The 22,268-nt window shown below is 38.9% G+C and overlaps 1 protein-coding gene across 1 annotated transcript in view; it reads right to left on the bottom strand.

Moving 5' to 3' along the window:
• Nucleotides 1–22,268, bottom strand: part of LOC126253363 (serine/threonine-protein phosphatase 6 regulatory ankyrin repeat subunit A-like) — a 199,494-nt gene that overhangs the window by 60,896 nt on the left and 116,330 nt on the right. The window contains exons 6-7 of the mRNA XM_049954637.1: nucleotides 11,184–11,282; nucleotides 1,092–1,511 (exon numbers count right to left, since the gene is read on the bottom strand). Coding sequence (XP_049810594.1) covers nucleotides 1,092–1,511; nucleotides 11,184–11,282 — 519 coding nt within the window. The remainder of the gene's footprint in view (nucleotides 1–1,091; nucleotides 1,512–11,183; nucleotides 11,283–22,268) is intronic.

Below are 22,268 nucleotides of genomic sequence, written 5' to 3'. Positions count from 1 at the left end.
CTGAATATTTTACCAGCTGACTGAGAAATTAGGTGTGTAGGCACTAGACATTAATTGTTTTACACTAACATGTGTTCACTCTACAGACTGTATATATAGGTAGAAGGAAGTGTATTTTATATGTGTAAATTACTTCTTTTTACAAAGTGGAAGCAATCCAAAATGATTTGTAATTATTTACAACTACAAAAGTTAGTTATATTTTATACTCATTTAGTGGATGTTCTTCCAGTATGTATTGATAAATTTTAGAAAGTAAAGAACACTTTCATCATGGAAGATAGGCCAAAGTCAAAACACAGTTGTCTGTAAATAGGTAGAATAATAATTAAATAAAAACCATTACTATGTACTAGTGGATAGAGAGTTAATATGTAGACTAAGTGAAGTTTTCAAAATTTCAGTACTTTGGTATCATTTTTTTTAACATCTCAGAAAAACAGACAACCAGGGCTGGTATTTTTAAACTGGAAATAGCATATAGGACTATCACTGGACTGTATAATACAAGACATGGTAGCAGAAATGCCAAAATCAATCACTGCAGCACAGTTATTGGGCTACTAGTACAGTGGGCTGTAGTAGAATACTGGAGCTCAGAGAACACCAGTTTCTTATAAAGGTATTAGGGCTTAGGAGGAATCATGAAAGTGAGTGGAAGTTCAAGAGCAATATGGAGGTGTATCAATGCAGTGAAGCCCTGAGGGATGTCATACAAAACAACAGTTGAGCTTCTATGGCCATATGAAATGCATACACTCAAGAAGATTAATAGAGGAGATACTGACGTATTATGAGAAGCTCTGTGCATATACCAGGTATATTTACAAAATCAGGGAAGACCTCAGTCATTCGGGCAATACACAGGTCACTCATTATACAGGATAGCATCACACACAGAAGTAAGGCAGGACACTGCCGGCTCTTGATATACCAATGAAGTTAACAAAATCTTTGATAAGAATGTTAGTGAGAACTAGAATCCATGTCTCAGAATCCAAATCTTGTTCATTTAACTGTTGCTGTTACAGAAATTAATTTTCATTCCATAAATTGACACTTACAATGATAACTCTTAGAAATTACTGTACCTTTACATCACCAACACAGGATGCGATGTGTAAAGGAGTTTTCCCTTTGTTGTCCTTGACAGTGGGATTTGCTCCTTCTGCCAGCAACATCTCTACTTCATGCTGTACAGATTTCCAATTTAAACCTTGCTCCACAAGCATTGCAAGAGCTGTCTGTCCTTCTGCATTTCTCTCGTCTACAGATGCCAGCTTCATTGACAGGATATGCTCTATAATCCTCAGCCTATTGTTACTACTTTTTATGCCAAAGTGTAGAACAGTGTTTCCATGGTTGTCACAGCCCCATACTGAGGGCCAAATTTCCATGAGATAATCAATGGCTGTGGTGTTCCCAATCTGAGATGCCCTATGTATGATTTTCTGGCCATTTATATCACTTGCAGTTATGTTAGCTCCAGCATCAATCAGTGTTTGTGCAGTCTGAAACAAATTGAAGTTTTTTACATTAACATCCCTGCTTTATGTAAGTGTAGGCTTCCATTACCATTGTCACTGTCAATAAATTTCTTCTGGGCTGTTGATCACAATGCCAATATATAAAACTGTCCAATGTTTTGGTCACTATTGCAAGTGACCAAAACTTCAGACAATTTTATATACTGACCATGTGGTCAACAACCCAGAAGAATTTTACTGACCATCCCTGCTTCAATTAAGTTTTCAAAACACACATATAGGATATATGATTAAGCTCATGAGAGCATCAAAAACCATAGCCAGTTTTGGAAGCATTCTTCTCTCACATTTTGCTGGACAGGCCCAGTAACATTAAAGAAACACCACAGTTTGTAGGATTACTGAGCTGCCAATTAGGGTCTTTGGTAGATTCCTTCTTCACTCATTGATTAATAAAGACTTGCTTGTAATCCAAATTAAGTGCACATAACATTGTCAGGTTAGATTTTCACACCTACATATGTCTATTAAATTTATCAATCATGATTGACCATCAGCTGTGGATTAGTGTTCCTATGTTTCATTTAACATGTCAGAAAACTTCCATAGAAATGGAAATAACTGAAAGTTACATAGCTTTAAATCACTAGAAAATATGCTGATTGACACAGAACTTTACATACTGGATGTTGACCACAGACTGCCTTTAAACAATGGATTATACATAATACTGACTGATACGGAGCTTCAGCTGATGAATATTGGGCACCAAATGACTGACAAAGAACTTAACATGTTGACTACTGAACAAAGACTGTAAATACTGTTAAGCACCATTTTATTTATAATTTAATTGTTTTATTAACCAATGATGTATTCAGGAGAATGTATTATTGTGCTATTTATCAAGAATCGTAACTGTTTTCATACATATGCAAAGATGACGTATTCAGGAGAATGTATTATTGTGCTATGTATCAAGAATCGTAACTGTTTTCATACATATGCAATGAATTATTCGATGTAGAATAAAGTATTATTATTATTATTACTTTCTTATACTACTAGAAAGTTTAATAAATGTGAAATCACTACCACTCTTCAAAACAAAACTAAGATAGTACTTGAAACAACATTTTTGTACAGTGTTAAGGAATATTTTGAGACTAGTCAGCAATCTGAAAGAAACTGTAGTACCAGGCGGCAGATGTACTGCATATACTGTGTCAGTGAAAAGTACAAATGCCACTTTTTTTATTGGATCAACAATCAAGCATTGTGCATAAAGTGAAATTGGTTACTCCTGTCTTGTAATTTAAATTAGTAATAAAGGTTTCTGTTAGTTATTTATCCATACGTGTATATGTGTGTCTACTGTACAATAATATAAATGTTATAATTGTAATTTACCCTGTAACTGTAAACTGTAAATATACATTGATATAAATACTGCTCCAAACAGCAGTCAAAGGTTGAATGAATAAATAAATGACTGAATTGGTACAAATGATAGCTCTGTTTTATGACACAGACGTATTGGCAACCACTTGGATCTACAAAAGCCTGCCAGGAATTTTCTGGAAACTCCAATTTTCTAACTGAATATCTCATAAACTAATGCACTATTCTGGGAAAACTATACATTTTTCCAAACAGACAGATTTGGATCGCAAGACAGTGACACTGAAATTTTGAAAACATCACTCTCTATAAGAATGAATGAATGAATGAATGAATGAATGAATGAATGAATGAAATTTTATTGTCGTTTGGCTATTACAGCAATTGACAAAGTCAAGTTACACATATACAAGTTATACAGCATATATACATGGGTTAAAGATCAATATGTGACATAAGTTTTACATAAAATACAATATTTAAAATGAAATAATACGAAAACATTGCATCATAACTGATTCAGTTAAAGAAATTATGCTACACTCTCCAAATCGGTACCACTATGATATTTTACAGTCGTAAAATTCCTGAAGTGAGTAGTATGGGTTTGCAGCTAACCAACTGAACAATTTGTCTTTAAATACATCAAATGGAGCTTCTACCCATTCTAGTGGCAAATTATTAAACATCTTCATACCCACCACTTCGTAGCTGTTCAATGACTTGGATAATCTGTAGTAAGGTATGTCAAGATTGCTACTATTCCTGGTTCCATGAAAGTGTACATCTCTTCTACGCTGGTATTCTGATAAGTTGCTCTTTATATGCAGTAGGGCAGTGTAAATATACATGTTTATCACAGTTAATATTTTGAAGTTGATAAACAGTGGTTTGCAATGGGCCAGTTTATCACTGTTTGTGATAATTCGAATTACTTTCTTCTGAAGTACCAGAATGTCCTGAAGGTGTGAGCTATTGCCCCATATTAGAAGCCCATAAGATATAATACTTTGAAAAAAAGCAAAGTAGGCTGATCTTACATAGGCCGCAGGTACATGGTTTATTAAATTCTTTAACAAATACACCACTCTAGACAGCCTTGCACTAATGTATTTAATATGTGGCTCCCAAGTCAGTTTAGTATCTATAACAATACCTAAGAACTTAACACTATTCTTGAAGTCTTCTGCTGGTGGATCTCTCAAACTAAATACAATCTTTTGAGTTTTACTTTCATTAAGCAGGAACCCATTAGCTCGGAACCAGACTGATGCCTGTGATATTGTGTCATTTGCCACAGTTTGGAGCATATCAATGTCTGAGCTGATATTGAAAAAAGTGGTATCATCTGCATAGAGAATGGAGTGAATATTTATGTAGGATGGTAGATCATTTGTCATTAGGATAAATAGCAGAGGTCCTAATACTGAGCCTTGTGGCACACCACACTTAACTTCAGCTAGCTGTGATCTCTGTTTACCAATACAAACAATTTGTCTACAGTTGCTGAGGAAAGATTCAAAAATGTTGTCGACTTCACTGTTTGTGATTCCGTAATAAACTAGTTTGTTGAGGAGTGAAATATGCTCCACAGAATAGAAGGCTTTGCTCAGATCACAAAATGTAGCCTGAGCAAAATTTTTTCTTTCATAAGCATTAAGCACTTTTTTAATCAGGGAGTCAATGGCATGGACTGTGGATTTGCCCTTCCTAAAGCCAAATTGTACCGGAGTAATAATGTTATTACATGTCAGATAATCACACAACTGGGAGTAGATGATGGATTCCAAAACTTTAGATAAAATAGGTGTCAGGGATATTGGGCGATAGCTAGATGGGCAATTTTTGTCTCCTTTCTTGTAAATGGGCACTACCCTGGATAATTTTAATACTTCTGGGAATACTCCTTCAATTAGACATCTATTTATACATTTTGTAAGAGGATATACTATGTAGCCAATTATCTTTTTTAACATATTACAAGAAATACCATATATATCTTCACTATCAGAGGGTCTAAAGTTATTTACAAGAGTTAAAACAACATCTGGTGTGACCTCTGTTAAAAGGAATTTATCGTTCAGGGTGTAGTCTACATTATGGTATTTAATGAGATCAACAACAGTCTCTTGTGGCCTCACAATGCTTTCCCTAATTTGGTTAACAGATTTTATACAGTAGTTATTAAATTCGTCTGCTGAAATTACTACCTCAACTTTCTGCTTGCTTTTGGCCACTGAATTTATTATAGTCCATGCTTTTCTGCATTTATTTTTTGATGACTCAATGCTGACTAGGTTATGTTGTTTTTTGGCCTCATTTAAAGCATACTTATATTCTTTTTGTGCTCTTGAGTACCTTTGTTTAGCCATATCAGTTTTCTTAAGTCTGTAAGAATCTCTATACAACAGCAACCTTCTTTTCATATTGGCTAGTTGAGCGGTATACCATGGACTCTTATCCCTATGTCTATTACTGTTACTTTTAGGGTTAACTTTACATTTGTATTGAGGGCAGTTAGTCTCGAATATATTTAAGAAATAATGAAAAAATCTATCAAACAATGTATTGGCAGAGTCCTGAGCATTATTGTTAAACAGATGTGACCAGTCATAATTACTGAGTGAGACCATAAAGTTAGACAATTTTTCTTGCATTATTGGTCTTGTGATGACTACTTTAGGCTCTTTAAACTCCTTATACTCCATGTTAGGCCTATCTGTACCTATTTTTACCCAAACTGAGTCATGGTCCGAGAAATCGAAGACAGCTACATCTGAAGACAGTAACTCTCTATTGACATTTGTAAGTATGTTGTCGAGACAAGCGGACTGTCTTGTGGGTTTGCAGTTCGGCAGCCATAGGAAAATGACACAATGGAAAAAAGTAAATAAACAGTTTATTATTTCAAAAGTAAGCACCATAACTGCTAATACATTTGTCCCACTGTGAGACGAGATGTTCAGTGCCTTCATGGAAAAATGTTTACAGTTGCCTACAGAACCAGGATTGAACCTAGGCAGGATTGTATGGAGGATGTTTAAGGGCTTCCCAGTGAAACGAAAATGTGCACACCTGGGTACAATCATGGTTCCATGGGCAGCTGCAAACATTTTTTCATGAAGGCATCAAATGTGTTGTCTCACAGTGGGATAAATGCATCAACAGTTATGGTGATTACTCTTGAAATAATAAACAGATTACTTAAACAATGGAAAATACATGATGGAATGTAACAGTATAATGAAAAGGATAGTTAGAGATCCTGAGTCACAGAAAGGCACAACAAAGAGACTGTCACACAAGAAGCTTTCGGCCAACAATGCCTTCGTCAAAATTAAACAACATACACACACATACACACTCATGCAAACACAGCTCATACACACATTTGTGGGCTCCTGAACTAATTCCTCAAAATAATTTAAGAATTCAGCACAACCTCAGATGGTGTTTTGTATCTACGACCAACTTTAGACATGAATTTTTGCTAACATACTAAGATTAAATTGAAGTCACAATCAACTATAAGTATGTGAGTGGGTTAACTATTTGAAATGAGACAAGTTTTCATTATACCTTTCAGTAATAAATATCATCTGAGTCATTGAGTTAGTAAAAGTAACCAGTTATTCATTTATTCCGGTTGTCAAGTATAACTTCTACACATATTAACTCGTTGCTTCAATTTCAATATAAGAAAAACTACTGCTAACAGAAACAAGTGCTCCACCAACAATTGCATTAATGTGCCTTTTATGAATATTGTAAGGTCCCTTGTAAAATTTCTGACTGAACTTATCTTTGGCTTTAGCCAGCGTTCAGTACCTACAGTGATTTGAGCTTAAGTGCTTTCTATTAGCTCTCGGAGCTCTGGTTCTTCCCCTATGAAGATATGACAATTTAACACCAAGATACCAATGGCTCCTGGGTCTTCCCCATCCTGTGTTTGACTGGCACCCTTTGAAATTAAAGCTCTTTCTGTAATGTCCCAGAGACCCCATAACCTAAAAAACTGTCCAGCTACTCCACATAGCACCCCTATATCCTTGTAGCCCCCTCCTGTGTGTGATGGACCCTGAACTATCAAGTAAAACCTGATACCCCATCACACTATGGTGCAAGTCAAGGAATCTGCAGCCTACACAGTCGTCGAACCATCTGAGCCTCCGACTCAGGCCCTCCACTTGGCTCTGTACTAAAGGTCCACAACTGATCCTGTCGATACTGCTAGGACAGTGAGCTCAGCCTTCATCTCACAAGCAAGAGTGGTAATCTTTACCACTTCAGATGGGTGCTAGAAACCAGAGAGAATCTCTTCGAATCCAAAGTGACACATATCATCGGTGGTCTTGCATGCCGAAAGGCTTCCTCTGAAACAGGGCAAGTGACTGCACTTGGCTCAGGATCTTAGTTCCTGGAGTGTATTTCTACTTTGATGTCATATTACTCTAAAGTAAATACTTTGATAATCTTTTTCAACACTGCACCCAGATTGTGACTTTTTGCAGAATACTCTGGAACAAATAATACATTGTCAAAGTTACAGTTTGTATTTCTGAAGAGTTACAATATTTAGAAGACTGTCTACACATAAATCAAGAATGTACTTAATTCACTAGACAATAAATTAAAGGTTCCTGGTACATTTTGTGATCTATCAAAGGCATTTGATTGTGTAAATCACAATATCCTTTAAAGTAAATTATAATATTATGGTGTAATGGGAAATGCTACAAAACAATTCAAATCCTATATCACTGACAAGAAACTACAGGAAAGGGTCACGAAGTAAGCCATCAAGCATCATCCAACTGGGAACCAATTGTATGTGATGTTCCACAAGGTTCCATCTTCGGGCCCTTTCTTCTCTTGTGTATGTCGATGATCTTGAATCAATAACATTACAACATGCTGAATTTATTTTGTTTTCTGATGATACAAACATTACAATAAACAGCAAATCAAGTACAGTATTAGAAAGATTGGTTAATGAGATATTTATGGACACTGATAAATTATTCCTAGTCAATCCTGTGTCACTCAACTTTGCAATAAACACACTATATGCAGTTCAAAACTTTTAAGAGGTTTCCAACCAGTAGTTCTATATGTCTAAAATATGACAACAAACAAAAGAAATTGACAGCGTTAAATTCTTGAGATTATAGCTTGATAATATACTCAACTGGGAGGAGCACACCACAGAGCCACTGAAGCACCTAGACAAAGCTCTATTTGCAGTGTGAATGCTGTCAGACATAGGTGATGTAAAACAAAAAAGCTAGCAGCTTTTGCATACTTTCATACCATAACATCACATGGGATCATTTTTTGGGGTAACTCATGAAACCAAGGTAAAGTTTCCTAAGTCCAAAATCATGTAATAAGAATGATCTGTTGTGTGAACTCAGGAACATCTTGCAGAGGCCTGTTTAGGGAACTAGGGATACTAATCATTGCTTCCCAATATACAAACATTATGACTACCTGCTTAATAGTTTGTTTGTCTATCTTTGGATTTAAATACATCACTGTTTCTGCAAATCAGGAATCCAACAGTTTGTTGGTAGATTTGTGGGAGGTATGTAGCTTTAGACGTCTAAGCATAGGTCATGTAATTCACATAAATAATGGGCCCTGATGATGGCGTCCAGTAGTGACTCAGATGAGTTCCATAGGATATACATCAGGCAGATTTGGTCGCTGAGACGTCAACATGAGCTCAATATAATGCTCCTCAAACCACTGTAGCATGGTTCTAGCTCGAAGTTATTGGCGATTATAATTATGAAAGAAGACATCGCCATTGAGGAAGACATCAAGCATGAAGGGGTGCAGATGGTTCGTAGCTGTCAGTTTGTCTTTGATTACTACCACAGGTCTCATGCAAATCCCCAGAGAATGTCTCCCATAACATAATACTGCTCCCACCAACCTACGTCTGTGGCTCAGTGCACATTTCAAGCTGCCATTCACCTCGATGATGGTGTTTGTGGAGATGACCATTAACCTAGAGCAACAAAACTGTGATTCACTTGAAGGGCTAACACATTTCCATTGATCAATGATTGAATCCTAATGGACATGTGCCTACTGCAGTTGTAATTGGTGATGCCATTGGGTCAACATGTTCAGGACATGTGCCTACTGCAGTTGTAATTGGTGATGTCATTGGGTCAACATGTTCATCAATGTATGATGAATGGTGCACTCCAAAACACTTGTGCTTGCATCTGGATTGTGTTCTATCAGCAGAGATGCCACAGATCACCATCTGTTCTGCTTTACAGAGTAGACAACACTCCAAACTTCCATTAGATTAGATTAGATTAGATTAGATTAATACAAGTTCCATGGATCATGAATACGATATTTCGTAATGATGTGGAACGAGTCGAATTTTCCAATACATGACATAACTAGGTTAATTTAACAACATACTTAAGTTAATATAACAACTTTATTTTTTTGTGTTTTTTGTTTTTCTTTATTTTTTTATTTTTATTTTTATTTTTTTATTTTTTTTAATATTTTTTTTTCTTAATTTATATCTAAAAATTCCTCTATGGAGTAGAAGGAGTTGTCATTCAGAAATTCTTTCAATTTCTTCTTAAATACTTGTTGGTTATCTGTCAGACTTTTGATACTATTTGGTAAGTGACCAAAGACTTTAGTGCCAGTATAATTCACCCCTTTCTGTGCCAAAGTTAGATTTAATCTTGAATAGTGAAGATCATCCTTTCTCCTAGTATTGTAGTTATGCACACTGCTATTACTTTTGAATTGGGTTTGGTTGTTAATAACAAATTTCATAAGAGAGTATATATACTGAGAAGCTACTGTGAATATCCCTAGATCCTTAAATAAATGTCTGCAGGATGATCTTGGGTGGACTCCATGTTCTGTGAAGAGTCGTGGACGTACAACCGTTTGGTTCCAAGTGATAGTTTCACAGTCCATCTACCTCCTTCCGTAGATGCTGACAACAACAGCACGTGAACACTTGACCAGCTTCACTGTTTTCGAGATCCTCGTTCACAGACTCTGTGTAATAATAATCTGCTCTTTGTCAAAGTCACTTATCTCATTGGATTTCCCAATTGGCAGTCCATATCTTCACTAGGGCAATCCTCCATCAGTGTGTGCTCCACTTACATACTTTTGTTATCGTGTCTCGTGCTTGCAATGCCATCAGGTGGCATCCAATGTCACGGAGGTCATAATGTTTTGGCTCATCAGTGTACTTACTACTGAATGAAATTTTTATTGAAATGTATCCGTTTTCAAATGGTTCAGTTTATCAAATCAGTACTAGAAATAAGAATAATCTTCACAAAGATTGAAAGTCAGTTACTTTGGTACAGAAAGGTATCTGTTACTCAGGAACATCCATTTTCAATACCTTGCCAGCTACCATAAAAAGTTAACTACTAATAAAGAGCAGTTTAAGATGAGCCAAATGGATTTATTGGTGGTCAACTCTTTCTATCCCACTTATCAGTTTCTTAGCAGAACTAACTGATGTGTATATGTTATCAATAATATCGAAACAACATTCTAAATTCTGGCCCTAAATTGGGCCTGTCCAACTGCCATGTAATTCTCTACCAATGGCATCACTGGATGTGGTATGGAGGGGCATTTGGTCAGCACACAGCTCTCGTGGTCATTGTTGGGTGTCTTGACTTTGAAACCACTACTGATCAGTCAAGCAGCTTCTCAGCTGGCCTCACGAGGCTGAGTACACCACATTTCAGTCCTCCACCATGGAAAACTCCCTAGCAGTACCAGGAATTGAACCCAGGTCTTCCACATGGCAGTCAGCAGTGCTGACCACTCAGATGTGGAGGCTGCCAATAATATCAAATAATTTGAGTATTATGTACAATCTGACTTCAGTACAAATTCAGTGCAGTGTATGATTATTAGAAATAAGAGATGCAAAATGATTTTTCTATTTTATGCTGCATGACTGCAATAGTCTTAGAATTATAACAAGCACCTCATTGTATAGAAAATTCACTTGTTTTGTGACAAGTTTGTTATTATCTTTTAAATGAATTTATGTTTAAGATTTTTTGACTCCTTCCACAGCCATGACAACCATTTTCACTTGAGATCTGTGGAAGGTTCATCAGTGTATCTGCTTTTCTTAATAAATATGTACCGCATATTATTGTTTTCTGATATGTTCTACATCCTGGAGGATCTCCTCAATATGGATCTATTGGAATGAAAATTACAGCTAATTTAATCTAGTCTAGTAATACAAGTACACAACTGACTCAGTACCTGTGTATAGCAACGATTGGCCATCATAAGAAGTGGAGTTGCACCATTCACATCCACAGAACAAACATCGCCTCCAGCATCAATGAGCATTTTTAGGCACTGGAATGAGAGAAATAAATTATGAGACCCTTCAGAAATATCTGTAAAGAACTATTACTCTAAGAAAGGTTACCATGAAACACAGTGTAAGCTATATAATATATAACAGCAACAGTACATGATTTAGCAGATGCAGATAAGGACACCCCCCCCCCCCTCACCACCACCCCTCCCATGTGCGAATCCAACAGACTCTTGACAGTAAATAAGCACAAGCGTACTTTTATTTGTGTTTTGCAGTTATAATGAAGTGACTATATATCCAATTACATTTATTTACCATATAACAGACAATACAGCAATGTTAACATACAGCTATGCCTCCCAAGACACACACTGTGTCACCATCTGACTCTGGTTAAAATAATCAATCAGGAATACTTAAATTTTTCAAATTAGCAATCATAAAATAAAGTTGTCTGAATAAAAGTCCTCATTTCACTGCAAAATTTCCGTCTCATGAATCAGTTGTTGCATAGGACATAGTTGGAGACACTGTTGAAGAAAAGAAGGCACACATGAACAAGAGGCAGTGTGATGGGTCTGAAAAGTGGAACACAAATGGAAATCTCTAATTTACAATGGCTACTTTGAAATATTCATGTACTTCTGATTGAGGATTTAACTGCAGATAGCTAGGATTGGATAGCTGTGTGTTGTTGTTGTTGTTGTTGTTGTTGTTGTTGTTGTGGTCTTCAGTCCTGAGACTGGTTTGATGCAGCTCTCCATGCTACTCTATCCTGTGCAAGCTTCTTCATCTCCCAGTACCTACTGCAACCTACATCCTTCTGAATCTGCTTAGTGTATTCGTCTCTTGGTCTCCCTCTATGATTTTTACCCTCCACACTGCCTTCCAATACTAAACTGTTGATGCCTCAGAACATGTCTTACCAACTGATCCCTTCTTCTAGTCAAGTTGTGCCACAAACTTCTCTTCTCCCCAATCCTATTCAACACTTCCTCATTAGTTATGTGATCTACCCATCTAATGTTTAGCATTCTTCTGTAGCACCACATTTTGAAAGCTTCTATTCTCTTCTTGTCCAAAATATTTATCGTCCATGTTTCACTTCCATACATGGCGACACTACATACAAATACTTTCAGAAACGACTTCCTGACACTTAAATCTATACTCGATGTTAACAAATTTCTGTTCTTCAGAAATGCTTTCCTTGCCATTGCCAGTCTACATTTGATATCCTCTCTACTTTGACCATCATCAGTTATTTTGCTCCCCAAATAGCAAAACTCCTTCAAACTACTTTAAGTGCCTCATTTCCTAATCTAATTCCCTCAGCATCACCCGACTTAATTCATCTACATACCATTATCCTCGTTTTGCTTTTGTTGATGTTCATCTTATATCCCCCTTTCAAGACACTATCCATTCTGTTCAACTGCTCTTCCAAGTCCTTTGCTATCTCTGACAGAATTACAATGTCATCGGCGAACCTCAAAGTTTTTATTTCTTCTCTATGGATTTTAATACCTACTGTGAATTTTTCTTTTGTTTCCATCACTGCTTGCTCAACATAGAGATTGAATAACATCGGGGAGAGGCTACAACCCTGTCTCACTCCCTTCCCAACCATTGCTTCCCTTTCATACCCCTCGACTCTTATAACTGCCATCTGCTTTCTGTACAAATTGTAAATAGCTTTTCACTCCCTGTATTTTACCCCTGCCACCTTCAGAATTTGAAAGAGTGTATTCCATTCAACATTGTCATAAGCTTTCTCTAAGTCTACAAACGCTAGAAACGTAGGTTTGCCTTTCCTTAATCTAGCTCCTAAGATAAGTCGTAGAGTCAGTATTGCCTCACGTGTTCCGATATTTCTACAGAATCCAAACTGATCTTCCCCGAGGTCGGCTTCTACTAGTTTTTCCATTTGTCTGTAAAGAATTCGCGTTAGTATTTTGCAGCCGTGACTTATTAAACTGATAGTTCGGTAATTTTCACATCTGTCAACACCTGCTTTCTTTGGGATTGGAATTATTATATTCTTCACAACAAAGCCTGACAATAGAAAGGCAACAGTTCTGTGACTTGGACTACAATGTGCATGCACAGATAGTATTTTTTGTAGTGTCACCCCTACCGTTCAGCCTATACAACACTAAAGCTACTATCCAGGACCTCATAGATTGTGGACCCTTCAGACAGTAATTTGTCATCCCCTATACACCTTGTACCTAAAAATATGGTTATTTTCAATTCTATGGGGACTATCACTAACTCAACGCTTAGACGATCCTTGACAATTACCTGATACCGTACGTCCATGATTGCATGCAACAACTGCATGGTGTGCAGATTTTCAGCACAATCAACTCTCACAAGTCTTGTCACTGAATCCCAATGCACAGTGTGTTAACACTGCTTTATTGCATTTGTATGGTAAATAAATGTGTGGCAACTACCAATATCAAACATGTAAGGATTGATTGTAACAAGAACTACTGCGAGGGACTTCATGATTACCTTTGACCCAGTATGGTTTCAACAGCAATTGTATGTGTTATGCTTCTTGTTGTAATGTGCTAACTTCAATAAGAGTCATTGCTCTGTTTGTTTGCTTTTATGTTGGTGATCTCCTTTTTTCGTCAATTTGCTGTGAGAATAGGAGTTGCCACATTGGTGATCCCTGACATCTTCCATTCAACCATGTTTTTGTGCAATGCATTCATGTCTTCACAACAAAGCCTGACAATAGAAAGGATACAGTTCTGTGACTTGGACTACAATGTGCATGTGCAGATAGTATTTTTTGTAGTGTCACCCCTACCGTTCAGCCTGTACAACACTTGCATGTGCCTACCAGGATGCACCAGATCACGAATGTGAACTCTTATCTATCTGGGTTGCAGCCACCTTCGTGAGAACTGCACATATGACAACATTTGTAGTTCCACAACGTACCACAAAACCCCAACTTCATTCCACAGCCAATCAAGCAAGACATGTCTTCACCTTCCCCAGTGCCACTGCACCGGATGTACGTACATTATGTGGATTTGCTCCAGTGCTGGCACATTCAACTTCTTCATTGACACCGGGACCATGCCAGCATGCTCCTTCAAGCCTTCTCACTGCATCACTATTACCTCACACAACCAACTACTCCGATATACCTGTCCACAGCTCAGTTAATTTTCATCTCCAGCCCACACCAGACCTACTCTTACCTTGGACCTTCCAGGTCACTGACGTAAACAGCCCCATCCTCAGGATAAATTTCCTCAAATATTTCCGCCTCTCACCAGACCTCCAATCAGCCACACTGCTTGACCACACGTTGGGCTCCCACATTCCAGGTACGTGCTACCTCAGCCTCCTCCTCCTCCTCCTCTGCTCAGAGCGATACACTCATCCACGCTACCTTTGAATGCTCACATCTGATGGCAGATCTCATCAACTTGCTGTCCCAGCTTACTACTCAATGTTTCAAGATCTTCAACCTTCACTCTGACAACTAACAAATGCATCAGTTGATTGCTAATATGTCACAGTGTATGACCTTACGGCGTTGTGGCCACACAATGTCGCCAATGCTTCACCTATTCCTGACCTGCCTCCACCTTGACCTTCACTGCAAACTCCACAGGTCTGTGACGGTCAAACTACCAGTGTTTTGTGAGCTCCAGTGTTGTTATATATGTGCCCCTCAGTTATAGGCAGTATACAGGCACAGAACCTGCCATAGGATAGTTACTACTGAGAGACCCCCTGTCCAGTATAAGGCTTGCTGCCACACCACCACAAACATCTGCCACACTAAAGCTACTATCCAGGACCTCATAGATTGTGGACCCTTCAGACAGTAATTTGTCATCCCCTATACACCTTGTACCTAAAAAAGATGGTTATTTTCAATTGTATGGGAACTAGCACTAACTCAATGCTTAGACGATCCTTGACAATTACCTGATACCGTACGTCCATGATTTCATGCAACAACTGCATGGTGTGCAGATTTTCAGCATAATAAACTGTCACAAGGCTTGTCACTGAATCCCAATGCACAGTGATGATATACTTAAAACAACCAATATCACACCATTTGGCTCATTTGCCTACTGCTACAGGGCATACAGTATCAAAAAGCTGCACAGATGTGGCAACATTCTGTTGACTCTGTTTTGTTCTGACTCCCATTTTGGTATGCATGCATTGATGATGTTCTCACCTACTTCTCTTCTGCTGAAGAACACTAGCTCTATTTATCTCGAGTTCTCAAAGCAATTGCCAACAATAGCGTCAAAATGATAAATCTCAGTTATGTGCCATCAGTGTCACTTTCCTGGGTCATATCATCTCCGTTGATGGTATTCGCGCTACATCTGACTGTGTTGCATTCATTCATGATTTGTCATTACCAGAGATATTTTAGGATTCTCTGTCATTTACTTGGAATGATTAATTTTTTCCAGCATAATATTCCTCACACTGCATCCCTGCAAGTCCCTCTGACAGATGCCTTGTCGGGCAAAAATATTTCCACCACCTGCAATGTGCTACTGTCTGATGACATGTGGAGCACTTTCAACACACTTAAAACCACAGAGGCCAAAGCTGTAGCTTGCTCACCCTATCACTGATGCACCCATTTCTTTCACTACTGATATGAATGAGTCTTTCATCAGCACCATCCTGCAACAATATCTCGGTGACACAGTGCAGCCCTTTCATTTCTTTTCCAAGAAACTGCCTGCCTCACAAAGTAAGTGGTCCACCTTTGATAGGGACCTGTTTTCTATATACAAGGCAGTCCATCACATTCATGAGAACATAGAAGGCCAGTCTGCAACTATTCACACAGATCGCAAACCACTCATGGATGCCATCCATAATCCTGCTAACAACTTGCCACCCCAGCATTTGCATCATAAGGACCTCATTTGCCAGTAGACTACTGACGTCCGCTACATCAAAGGAACTGATATCATCATCATCGACTACATTGCACATCTACACACTGGCTCTTCACTATTGGACTTGGGTGAGCTGGTGTGCTAAAGCAAGATGTTCTGGATATCTAGTGGTACCCTCCACCCCTTTCTTCCAGCCTCACTGCACCGCAAAGTCTTCTCAGCAGCTCGTGACCTCGCTCATTCAGGCATTAAGGCCACTATTCTCCTTGTCACCGAATGCTTCATTTTTGGATGTAGATTAAGTCAGACTGTGCACAAGGACATGCTTACAGTGTCAACATAGTAAAGTCAGATGCCACACCCAACCTCCAATGGGTCAATTCAACATCTTCAAAGGACAGTTCCAACATTTTCAAGTCAACCTCATCAGCCCTCTTCGTCCCTCAGATGATTGCAAATACATACTGTCCATTATCAACTGCATCGGCAGGTGGGTTGATGCTGTCTTCTCCCAAACATTACCACCAATAATGTCACTCATGCATTTGTCGCCTTTTGGATTGCTCACTTCGGTTGCCCCTCTTCTATTACTACTAATCAGGGGTGACACTTCGAATCTGTCCTTTTCAGTGGAGTGTGTGACTTGTGCAGTGCCAATAAATTTTGCACAACTGCTTGTCATCCACAAAGTAATGCATTGATTGATTGCTGGTGCTGTACCCTTAACACAGTACTAACGTGTCATTCCACTTCCTAGCCTGAGAGCCTTCCCTGGATTCTGCTTGGAATTCACATGGCATTCAAGGAGGACTTGGAGGCTTCTCTGGTTGACATAGTTTACAGTGAATTCCCGATCTGGCCCACTGAACTGCCTTTCCCCCCCCCCCCCCCCCCCACTTCTGCCCCCCCCCCCACTCGGCCCACACCTTCAACATACTCTTGTGCAGTAAGCTGCTAACTGTCTCAATCAATACAATCAAGCCAGTTTGGACACTTGATATGACCTCCCTCCCATGGATACCTTGGCATCTCCCCATCCTGACGAGTTTTCTTCCCCCCACCCCATCAAATCAACATTGGTTGCAACACCTACTGATCAATGTAAGAAGTAGACTTTTCTAAGCTTGTCTGACAAGTGTCAAAAATGTATTTGGGCCCATCACTAAATAGCATCTTTCAAGGAGAGAAGCAGACTGGGTCTTGCGATGTGTGTGGAGTGAGCACAAAAGGAGCCACTTCTTGGCAGTTGGATGACATGGTTGATGCTATCGACTATGTCAGCTGGACAGCTGTTTCTGAATTGCGTATGATCAGAAGTGTCTGGGTGGTCCAGAGTGATAGTATTTAATGCTGGAAAGCAGTTACTTCTAGGCAGTCAGAAAGTATGTTGATCCTCTAAACTGTGGCAGCTTGGCAGTGGTTTATGAGTCACCTATGTTTCAGAAGTGTCTGGATTGCAATAAATGATAGCTCTTTGCACTAAAAAGCCATTACTTCTGGGCAGTTGGTCAGTGTGGTTCACACTCTCTACTGTGGCGGCTGGGCAGTTGCTTGTAATAAGTTGCTTATGTTTCAGAAGTGGAGTGGAAGTTCTTCTAGGTGGAAGCAGTATGACTATGACAGACACATGTAATGATGTGAGTACTAAGCATATTTGCCCTTGAGTGGAGCCTTAGGAGTGTCCAACATGGATAACTGCTATGCCCAGTATTGTGTGATGGATGTGGACACAATCATTAGTTTGCTCCATACTGACACATATAAGAGTGAAACAGAGTAGTGAAGCAACTTAAATCACTTAATAAAAGCAAGTCTTCTGCTCCAGACAGTTTACCAATTAGGTTCCTTTCAGAGTATGCTGATGCAATAGTTCCACATTTAATCATATATAACAGTTCACTTCACAAACGATCCGTACCCGAAGACTAGAAAGTTGCACAGGTCACACCAATATTCAAGAAAGGTAGTAGGGGTAATCCATTAAATTACAGGCCCATATCATTAACATTGATATGCAGCAGGACTTTGGAATATACAAGTGTCATTCAATAATTAAAGAGAAAAATTGGTCTTGAGAAAAAAAGCATTTATTTTTACAAAACAATACTTTTTCTACTTTTCAACATAATCCCCTAGAACATTTATGCGCTTGATCCAACAGGCAACAAGCTTTTTTATTCTGGCTGCAAAGAAATTCTTTATCTTGATATTTGAACCAATTTTCCACAAACTTTTTCACATCTCCATTGTCCCGGAATCTCTTCCCACATAATGCCTCCTTCAGTGCACCAAACAAATGGAAATCACTAGATGCTAAATCAGTACTGTAAGGGGAATGAGGCAGTACTTCCCAGCCCATTTTGTCGATGGTTTCATGGGTGAGTTGAGCAATATGAGGATATGCGCCATCTTGCTGGAGAATCACACCTCTCCTCTGAGATTCACGACGCCTCTCTCTGATGGCTGGCTTCACCTTGTTTAACAGCAAATCTGAGTAGTACTGGCTGTTCATTGTATGCTGCTCTTCAAGATAATCACAAAAAAAACTGGACCTTCAGCATCCCAAAACACTGTCAACATGACTTTTCCTGCTGATGCTTGGGTTTTGAATTTTTCTTGACAGGTGAGTTGGTATGCTTTCATTCCATGCCTTGTCTTTTTGATTCTTGCTCATAATAGTGAATCCAACTTTCATCACAAGTTAAAATTTTGTTGAGGAAGTGTTCACCTTCTCTTTGATAATGTTCCTTTAGCTCTGTGCACACTCTCAACCTTGTTTCCTTGTGTAGCCACGTCAACTCCTTGGGGGCCCATCTTGCAAATGTTTTGCGGTACTTCAGCTTGTTACAGATAACATTATGAACTGTACCAGCACTAACTTCAAACTTATCAACTATCATTTCCTCATTCACATGGCAGTCAGCACGATTAATGTCATCAATTTGACTTTCAAGTGAGGAGTTGAAACTGTAACTGGTTGGACAGAACTGTGTTCGTCAGTCACTGAGTTGCGACGATCTTTGAACTGCTGTACCCTCTTGTAAAAATTTGCACACTTCATACAACTTTCACCATAAACTTTAGACATTCTACAATATATATTCACTGGTTTCTCACCTTCAGCAAGTAAAACATGAATAACAGGAAGTTGTTCAACTAACTTAAATGTTTCAAGTGTACTCGCCATCTTGAAATGTATTTTGTAATGGTATAAACAAAACAATGTTGATACGTCAGCTGATCAGAGCTCATCCCAGTGATGCCAACTTAAAGCTATAAAAGTACAAAAATTGCCCTACTAACAGTTTTTTCCCCAGACCAATTAGTCTTTTTAATTATTGAATGGCCCTTGTATATTGTGTTCAAACTCTATGAACTACCTTGAAGAAAACAATCTAGTGACACACAGTCAACACAGATTTAGAAATCATCATTCTCATGAAACGCAACTAACTCTTTACTCGCATGAAGTGTTGAGTGCTACTGACAAGAGATTTGAAAATAATTCTGTATTTCTGGATTTCCAGAAGGCTTTTGACACTGTACCACTCAAGCGGCTTGTAGTGAAATTGTGTGCTTATGGAATATCTTGTCAGTTATGTGATTGGATTGGTGATTTCCTGTCAGAGAGGTCACGGTTCATAGTAATCGATGGGAAGTAATCGAATAAAACAGAAGCGATTTCTGGGGTTCCCCAAGGCAGTGTTATAGCCCATTTGCTGTTCCTTATCTATATAAATGATTTGGGAGATAATCTGATTAGCCATCTTAGGTTGTTTGCAGATGATGATGTCATTTATCAACTAGTAAAGTCATCAGAAGATAAAAACAAATTGCAAAACAATTTAGAAAATATATCTGTCATCATCATCATCATCATCATTTATTGTACATAACAGGGCATAAAGGCCCATGACAGAAAGCAAAAGAAATATCACAAACCAGAATAACACACTATACAAAGATCAATGACACAATCAGTGACACAGGGAGGAGCATTGTCCTTATCACAGTTGCAAGTACTTCCTGCAGATGTTGTTCCACTTTCTTCCATCAATTGCATCTTCCAGGGATGCTACTGGTTCTACCTTCTGTAATGTCCTCATTACCCTGTCTTTCCACCTAGTCCTTGGACGACCTCTTGGACGTCTTCCAATCAGCAGGGAATTGAACACTCGGATGGGGATAGATTCTCCAGCTCTTAAGACATGTCCCAGCCACTGGAGTCGTCGTCCTCTGATGGTCCTACGAATATCAGCTTTCCCACAACTTTGGTACAACTCTTTTTGCCTCCTTTCAAATCTTCCATTTTCTCTGTTGAATGTAGGCCCATAGGTCTGAGTACTTTCCTTTCAAATGTGCAAATGCATTCTTCAAGAGTTTGTGAAGTCACCCATGTCTCGCAGTCATATAACAGAAATGGTTTTACCAGTGCCATGTAAAGTTTGATCTTGCTGTTTTATGAGGCCAAGGGTGACTTGAATAAGTTATTGAAACTAAAGATATATCTGTATGGTACGAAAATTGGCAGTTGACCCTAAATAATGAAAAGTGTGAGGGCATCCACATGAGTGCTAAAAGGTATCCGTTAAACTTTGGTTACATGATAAATCAGTCAAATCTAAAGGCCGTAAATTCAGCTAACTGCCTAGCACTTACAATTATGAGCAACTTAAATTGGAAGGAACACATAAAAAATGTTTTGGGTTAGGCTAACCAAAGACTGCATTTTACTGGCAGGGTACTTAAAAAATGTAACAGATCTACTAAAGACACTGCCTACACTACACTTGTCTGTTCTCTTTTAGAATTCTGCTGCACAGTGTGGGATCCTTACCAGATAGGATAGATGGAGTAAATTGAAAAAGTTCAAAGAAGGGAAGCATGTTTTGTATTATTGCGAAATAGGGGAGAGAGTGCCACTGAAATGATACAGTATTTGGGATGGACAACATTAAAACAAAGGCATTTTTCATTACAGCAGAATCTTTTCACGAAATTTCAATCACCAACTTTCTTCTCTGAATGCAAAAATATTTTGTTGACGCCAGTCTACATGGGGAGAAATTGCACTACTGGTCATTAAAATTGCTACACCAAGAAGAAATGCAGATGATAAACAGGTATTCATTGGACAAATATATTATACTAGAACTGACGTGTGATTACAGTTTCATGCAATTTAGGTGCATAGATCCTGAGAAATCAGTACCCAGAACAACCACCTCTGGCCGTAATAACGGCCTTGATACGTCTGGGCATTGAGTCAAACAGAGCTTGGATAGCGTGTACAGGTACAACTGCCCATGCAGCTTCAACACGATACCATAGTTCATCAAGAGTAGTGACTGGCGTATTGTGATGAGCCAGTTGCTCGGCCATGATTAACCAGACGTTTGCAATTCATGAGAGATCTGGAGAATGTGCTGGCCAGGGCAGCAGGCGAGCATTTTCTGTATCCAGAAAGGCCCATACAGGACCTGCAACATGCGGTCGTGCATTATCATGTTGAAATGTAGGGTTTCACAGGGATCAAATGAAGGGTAGAGCCACCGGTCGTAACACATCTGAAATGTAATGTCCACTGTTCAAAGTGGTGACCGAGACGTGTAACCAATGGCACCCCATACCATCACGCCAGGTGATACGCCAGTATGGCGATGACAAATACACACTTCCAATGTGCGTTCACCGCGATGTCGCCAAAAACGGATGCAATCAACATGATGCTGTAAACAGAACCTGGATTCATCTGAAAAAATGACATTTTGCCATTTGTGCACCCAGGTTCGTCATTGAGTACACCATAGCAGGCGCTCCTGTCTGTGATGCAGCGTCAAGGGTAACCACTGCCATGGTCTTAGAGCTGATAGTCCATGCTGCTGCAAACATCATCGAACTGTTCATGCAGATTGTTGTTGTCTTGCAAACATCCCCATCTGTTGACTCAGGGATCGAGATGTGGCTGCACAATCCATTACAGCCATGCGGATAAGATGCCTGTCATCTCGACTGGTAGTGATACAAGGCTGTTGGGATCCAGCACGGTGTTCCATATTACCCTCCTGAACCCACCTATTCCATATTCTGCTAACAGTCATTGGATCTCGA

Source organism: Schistocerca nitens, chromosome 4 (genome assembly GCF_023898315.1).
Source record: "Schistocerca nitens isolate TAMUIC-IGC-003100 chromosome 4, iqSchNite1.1, whole genome shotgun sequence".
Taxonomy (NCBI): Eukaryota; Metazoa; Arthropoda; class Insecta; order Orthoptera; family Acrididae; genus Schistocerca; species Schistocerca nitens.
The sequence above is the reverse complement of the archived record's forward strand: the minus strand, read 5'-3'. Positions and strand labels throughout refer to the sequence as shown.